Here is a 7,385-nt window from a genome sequence, read left to right as displayed (position 1 = left end):
AACAAAACTATGTACATAGAACATTAAACTACTATTTCTACAAATCAAGCGCCATCTCTATAAGAAAGCATTAACTTAAAATAACTCCTAAAGATTTCTATTATAACATAATTTTTTTTCATTTTAATCAACGTGTCTCGACAACAAAGATCATAGACAAATGGTACAGTTATGATACAATTACACCGGCCGACATTATTTTCCTTGTTCAAGTTCTGATTATTGTTTCCTATTAATTTGGTAGTGCTGATCACGAAATTATACCTCATTTTATCGTATCACATCAGGTTCTTAAAAAAGTTGAGACATTGGCTATTTTAAATTTGATTAAAATAAATTAAATTTTATATTTTGGCGCTCTTTTCTCGAATCGTGCAGCCTCTCGTGAGAAAATATATTAGTTGCAACGACACATCCATTCGTTCAATAAATTTTATGAATGATTTGTTGTTGAAAAACTGTTAAAACAACAGAATGTCTTCAAGAAAGGTCATAATAATGCGGATACATTTTGTTATATTTGTGAAAACTTTATGACTTTAAAGCAAAAACAAAATCTCAAAGTAGGAACAAAAAACAATATACAAAAAATTTATTTAGCCCTGAAAAAATTTTACTACCTCCGCTTCATATCAAACTCGGTATGATGAAACAGTCCGTTAAAGCATTGGATAAAAACAATACTAGTGTTGAAAACCTGTGTAAAAAATTTCCAAGATTATCTGAAGCAAAAATTAAAGAAGGAGTGTTCGATGAACCGCAAATCTAATCTTTGATTGCTGATGAAAAATTTGATGCCACAATGAATAACACTGAATCAGATGCTTGGCTGGCGTTCAAAGATGTTGTCAACAATTTTCTAGGAAATAATAAACATCCCGACTATAAAAATAAGGTTGCAAACTTATTGAATGAGTATCAAAATTTGGGGTGCAATATGAGCGTAAAACTCCACTTTCTAGATTCACATGTGGACTTTTTTCCTGATAATCTTGGTGATTACAGTGAAGAGCAGGGAGAAAGGTTGCATCAGGACATAAAAACTATGGAGACAAGGTACCGAGGTCCATGGAATGTGAATATGATGGCTGATTACTGCTGGTCACTGACACGTGATATTACTGAAATTACTAACAAAAAAACTACACCCAGACGTAAAAGATGTCACTCTAAATAGTCCTGTAACATTGTTTAGACTCAATGTATTCTTTGTAAATGTTCAAGCATATGTTTTTTTAATATAATTATTGATTTTTTCTTTAAATTTTGAAAAAAATGCTTTTTCCTTCTCTTAAAAAAATCTGATGTGATAGGGCAAATATGTAGGTGTTTTTGTGTTTAAAATAATATAAATTGGTGATATTTGTGGCTCAAATATAAACAACTTTCAAAAAATCTTCAGTGATTATTAGCTATATCGACACTTTAACATTAACATTAACAAACTGTTTGAATTACATACATCAAGAATTTATATTTTATCAAATGGACCAATGTCATTAAATATTGGATCAGGCGTGGTAGCTGTTTCACGTTATTTAAACTTTCTTGGAACGAGTTTCCTAGCTACGGCGCTTATTGGAGTATTGTGTACAACTTACTAGTATGTGGTTGACTCTCAGTGGTATTTTGCAGTGGAGGATTCATAAGCGGCCATTAAATCTCAGTAAGTCAGTCAAGTATGCCCCATGCGTAGTCTGCGTACAACAACTGAGTCTCTACGACTCATAGGAGCTAGATTTCTGAAGTCGATGGACCGTTGAATTACACGTAGCTTAGTGCTGTAGCTTGGTTTACCCATCAGTCGCGTATGGAACGTCTTATGCTATCTATGACATCATTATGGATTGGTGTCGAGTCGCAGCTTGATCTGCAAGTTTATTCCCATGTATGCCAGTGTGAGACGGTATCCAGATTAAAGTAATGTTAACATCAGAGCTTGCAAGACGGTCAATAGAGTCATAAATATTCTGAATTATAGGGTGTACTGGATATATTTGTCTAATGGAGTTTATTGATGTGAAGGCTTGGAGGATTGCATATAATTCTTCTGTGTAGACGCTAGCAAAATATGGTGAACGATATCTAATGCTTAGAAAAATTTCAAGGAGGCTTTCTAATAAAAGCGATAAGCAGAAAATTTAAGGTGAATACAAGTTGTTGCTACGTGATAATAAAATTCATCACCTAAATATTGCGAAATCCTTTCTATGTAGCGATAAAAATTAAAAAACGTTCATCATATATGAAGAAACTAAAACCAGTTGTATATTTTTGTCGTCTGCACTAGTGAAAGTGTAACATAATGAGTAGATGGACTGGTAGAGATAAATAAATGATCGAGACACACCTGATACCATTTTGAACTTGTTTTTTTTTATTACCGTATCGTTATTGCATTATGTTACAGTTGTTGATTACATTATTTATACCTACATTGTTGGATGAAAATTTCTCTAGTGTGTGATTCTAAAGTTGTTATTTGCATAATATCGGTGAAAAGGAAGAATTTAGAAAGGCAATAGAAGAGAATTTTAATATTAAAATGATTATAACATTCAATAAACGTCGGCACATCAAATTTTAATACAGAAAACCACGTATTAATTCAATTTGGGCGATTCAGTTGAAAGAGATTTCAGTACTTGTTTCTAGTATCGTATCCTTGGTATTTGTTTAGTCCGTTTAGGATAAATATCGTAGAACAAAGTTTATACAGAACGTAGCTAAATTATAGAACACATTTCACAAATAATTATTGAAATTTTGAAATATACCGATTTTTAATTTCAAATCCTAATGTTTTAAATAACATGATCTCATAATTTTTAATCAATTTGAAATAGCATGGATCGTATATTAACTCATTTGAAAGGTCTTTTAATACTTCATTTGTGACAATTGCTCATTTTTTATTCATACGAAGTGAACAAATAGTTTATTTATGTAACAAATGTGTAAAGTCGAATGCGACATCACATGAGTCGAAAAAAGGCCTTTACACACGAATTGCATACAATATTTTTTCTACTAGGGAAAATTTTATCAAAATACGTAAGAAAATGGTAGTTTTCTTCACGCACCAGTGCGTAAAATATGTTTTTCGTTAGAAGTAACTCTAACGCTTTTATTGATTCGTTATAGAACATATTATATATTAATACTTCGAATTGAAAACGTCGCATCATTCTCCAACACCACAACGCCAGATCTCTTATAACACGTTACACAACTGAATATTTGAAGGAAAAACATCGAATTATTGTCTCACTGCCCTTATTCACCCAATGTATTGCCTAGTGAGTCTTTTGTTTCTCACTGTCAAACAAAACGCGGACAGCGATTTTAATCTCCTCAAGAAGCTGTTGAAGACTTCCAAAACCATGTTTTCATGATATCAGCTACAGATATTGTTTTTAGAATTCGTTTCAGCGTAAAAAGGGTGAAGATTTCGAAAAGGAATGAAGCACTTTGTTTCTAACTTTCATTTTTTGAAAAAACCCGAAGTTATAGAAATTAGAGAAACACATCATTCCAAATGGTGGATGTTCTAAGGTATCGGAAAGCATGAAACTTAATGTTGAATGTATGTAAGTGGTGAAGATAATCCTCATATTTCACAGTAAATTGCAACAGGCACAGACACCACTTAATACTACACACAGTTCTATATATACAGGGTTATTTTAAATGATGGACCCATTTTTAAAAATTCGTATTTATTAAAGTACAAATACTACAATACAATAATTTTTATACCAATGAAAAGAGGAAGTTTCAATTTTTTTTTTAATTTATCACAAGTGTTCAATGTGGCCTCCAGCTGCTGCACGACAAACATTTGTATCTGCAAGTGTATCTGCTGTTACTGAGTGCACGGCAGCAGTGATACGGTTGAGCATATCGTTCAGAGTTGTTTGTAAAGGCGGGACGAAAACAGCTTACTTAACATAACCCCATAATAAATAGTCACATGGGGTGAGATCAGGAGATCTCGGTGACCAGAAGTTTTGAGACAGGTCTTCATTTCCCTTGCGACCAATCCAGCGCTGAGGAAGGGATTCATTCAAAATGAAGTTCTGAGAATCTTCCATAATTTGGGGGAATAACCATTGATCCAACATGTGTAGGTACGTTATTCCAGTCACAGTTGTTTCCGCAAAAAGAATGGTCCATAAACCTTTGTACGTCATAAGGCACACAACACATTTATCTTCGGTGAGTCTCTTTCGTGTTACAATGTTGTATGTGGATTTTTCTTCCCCTTTTCATTGGTATAAAAATTATTAATGTAGCATTTGTACTTTAACGAATATGAATTTTTAAAAATGGGTCCATCATTTAGAATAACCCTGTATTCTTGTATATATGTATACTTTATATCTGTATGAAACATATATAAGCATAGATTTGTCAATACTAACATACGCTTGGTAATTCAACAATTTCAAAGCTATTCAATCGATACAGAAGATAGTTTATAGGAAATTTCAACATCTATAAAGAATGTTCATTTTGATAAGTTTTAAAATCATCATTTTCTAAAGTTTTGATGCTAACGGACTCCCAAAAACTTTTCTCTCTGTCTAAGGTTATGCGATACTTACAAAGTATCGATACTTTGGTATCGAAAGAATCGATACTTTAATGAATCGATCTTTTCGAAGTTTCAATAAAGTTTTCATCTAAATACTCAAGCTAAAAATGTATTTTTGTAGGGATATTTTTTATTATTCAGTTAAAAAGCAGACTAAAAACAAGAAATTAAATAAATAATACTGATAAATAATAATGATCGATACAAAAAACAATAGACATATAGTAAACTATAGCATAACAAAAATTCACGAGCTGTATAACTATGTAACAGATTTTTTCTTTCCCATGTGTCTTCATAGAGTAGTTTCGTCACTTAAGGCGATGTAAATACATTGCGTGTAACTAAATTACGAGTTTGTTACATACAACATTAAAAGAATCACCAAACGAATGACGTATTTTATTCGAATAGACATCCAGGCAACAATTTATTAGAAAATGTAACAACACTTGATTGTAATTACACGTTTAGATACATACACTTGACAGAGAGATGTAATTAAAGCAGTGTCAAATAAAGTTCGAACCGCGACGATTTTAAATAATAATTATCTTTCCACTTGATGACTATTAAAAGAAAAAAATTATTAGAAACTATTGGCGAAAACCACGTGTCACTATATAGCACTGAAATTAGCTTCTATACATATATGTTATACTTGTATATGGACAGTTCCTATAAGTGAATCGTTCTCTCTGTCTTCCAAGTGCTTCAGTTAGTTCTGAGCATCTTTTGCGCGCATAAAGCACGCGCAGTACAGATAAAGTGTCTCGAACGAGAGAGAAAATGAATATTGTCGGTATTGTAACGTAGGGACGTTTTTATATTAAATTTAAAAGTGGTTACCGTTCCTCCAATACTTCTTATTAACGTTACAAAACATGTAAAGTAATCGTTCTTCAATACCAGGTAGTCATTTTTCCACGACTAGACAAGTTTCTAAATATGGTTTTCAACTTTTGCAAGTATGACTTGGTTTCCTTCAAACGTATTGTTTTCTGCACCTATATCTTTATATCACCTTCTCTAAACTCTAACTAGATCTGAGTATTTTCAAGAGTTGTGGTAGGTACCCCTATCGTAGCCGTTTTGTTGAAGAAACATCCATAGAAGTTTGTTGCTTACAGACTCCAGATGTTTGTTATTAACTTTTGTTGCATTATTTTTTTCTTTATTCCAGAAACAAATAATACTTTGCTTCATTCCTCTCCTCCTATGCGTCTCAGCAGCGCGAAAGGAAAAGAAGACTACTTTAGAGGACGTCGAAAGAGGATACATCACTACTAAATCCGAACTCTCTCCACCGCCATTACCGAAAATACCTGTTAAATCACCGACACAATTTGGTTTTGTTCCTGTTAAAACAACTGCAAATTACGCCCAGAAACAACCAAAAATAACGTACGCCCAAGGAGATAGTACTTATCCAACTCAAATCCAATATTCAATTGGACCTCAATATGTTTCGGGAACTCGTTACACTTCACCAGTCTATACAGGACCTTCAAAGGAAGCGGCTCAAAAAACACCGTCACATACACAAGCTTATTATGTACCTCAAGAGCAGAGTCAGGATTTGAAGTACGATAGCGTAGCGTACGTAGCAGATAATACTATCGATCAAGGAGCAGGTCAGCAAAACTACGATACTCAACAATTTTATTATTTGCAACAGTATCAAGAGCCGAGCACTTCCATACAAGCTATCGTAGATCCAAAAGGTATAAACATCTTTCAATATGTCAAGTTGAAATTGTGAGACTAAATTATCTCTATTTTCAATCTGTATCTGTATTTTTTTAGGCGGATTGCAGTATATAATGTACATTCCTACCTATGTTCCAAATCAAATTACCGAGCAAACTCAAAACCAAGAAAACGTCGTTTATACCAACAACCAGCAACAAGCATACCAATCACCTCAACCAGAATACAACACTTATTCAGAAAATCCAAAAACATTTGAAACCGGTAAGAGCATGTACAACTTGAAAGCAAATGAAACACCGTTCATTAGAAGAGAACCGAAGAGTTTATTGGATTCCTACATACCGTCTTCTCTCCAATTACAATACTACAAACAGTCTCGATTGAATGCAATCAGAGATAATCAAAAGTACGAGCATTATAGTCCAATTGGTGCTGAATCAACTTACAGGTATAACATCAGGCCTACGCCGTTTAGACAATGATTGTTTTCAATATGTTGAAATAAGAAGGTAGATTTTAATATCTTCGACCAAATGTATTTATTTTCCACGTTACTTGCATTTATCTATTTAACCATTTATTTGGTAACAATATAATAGTGTATAAATTAACATTACATTATTATTGAGGTTATTTTGCCATATATTATATAGCTGGTATAAATAATCAACGCCTGGGTAAGGCTTTGGTCTCCTATAAACGCCGTCGGCCGCGTACAGCGTCACGCCGTACGCTGCGTCACAATACTTACAATAGAAATGTACTGTTGTGGTCTCTTTCACATGCTGACGTTGGCGCCATTCAAACTCTTTGCACCGCGTCGCGCTGAATTAGGATAAAATGTCAAAATTCGATAAACAAAAAGTGGATTGAAGCAGTCCAATTTTATAGTGCATTATGTAATAAAAGTGTCAGACAGGCAGGCAGAGATACAACCTCTTGTATTGGAAACCATTAATCATCTAGTTAAGTTACTGATATAAAGCGTTCCCTGTTTTACTCTCCATTAACTCCATTAAGTCTCGGATTACCTAATTTTTGTCTTATATTAATGTGACTCTAAAGAATCATAATT

General features: G+C 33.3%; 1 protein-coding gene across 1 annotated transcript; it reads left to right on the top strand.

Annotated features, from left to right (window-relative positions):
• The first annotated feature begins 4,122 nt into the window (after nucleotides 1-4,122).
• Nucleotides 4,123-6,792, top strand: LOC130903696 (uncharacterized). The gene is made up of 4 exons (XM_057815929.1): nucleotides 4,123-4,218; nucleotides 5,781-6,058; nucleotides 6,140-6,321; nucleotides 6,404-6,792. The coding sequence occupies exons 1-4, from the start codon at nucleotides 4,123-4,125 to the stop codon at nucleotides 6,790-6,792; spliced, it is 945 nt and encodes a 314-aa protein (XP_057671912.1).
• The last annotated feature ends 593 nt before the right edge of the window (nucleotides 6,793-7,385 follow it).

The sequence above is a fragment of the Diorhabda carinulata genome, chromosome 2 (assembly GCF_026250575.1).
Source record: "Diorhabda carinulata isolate Delta chromosome 2, icDioCari1.1, whole genome shotgun sequence".
NCBI classification, from domain to species: Eukaryota; Metazoa; Arthropoda; class Insecta; order Coleoptera; family Chrysomelidae; genus Diorhabda; species Diorhabda carinulata.
This window is presented reverse-complemented; position numbering and strand designations above follow the sequence as displayed.

What these genes read in the sequence shown, in the direction of transcription:
- LOC130903696 (XM_057815929.1), top strand. Translation starts at nt 4,123, where the DNA reads ATGTGTAGGTACGTTATTCCAGTCACAGTTGTTTCCGCAAAAAGAATG. An exon ending in ACACAACACATTTATCTTCG is followed by an intron (nt 4,219 to 5,780) that starts GTGAGTCTCTTT and finishes TCTTTATTCCAG; the next exon opens with AAACAAATAATACTTTGCTT. An exon ending in CAATATTCAATTGGACCTCA is followed by an intron (nt 6,059 to 6,139) that starts ATATGTTTCGGG and finishes ACCGTCACATAC; the next exon opens with ACAAGCTTATTATGTACCTC.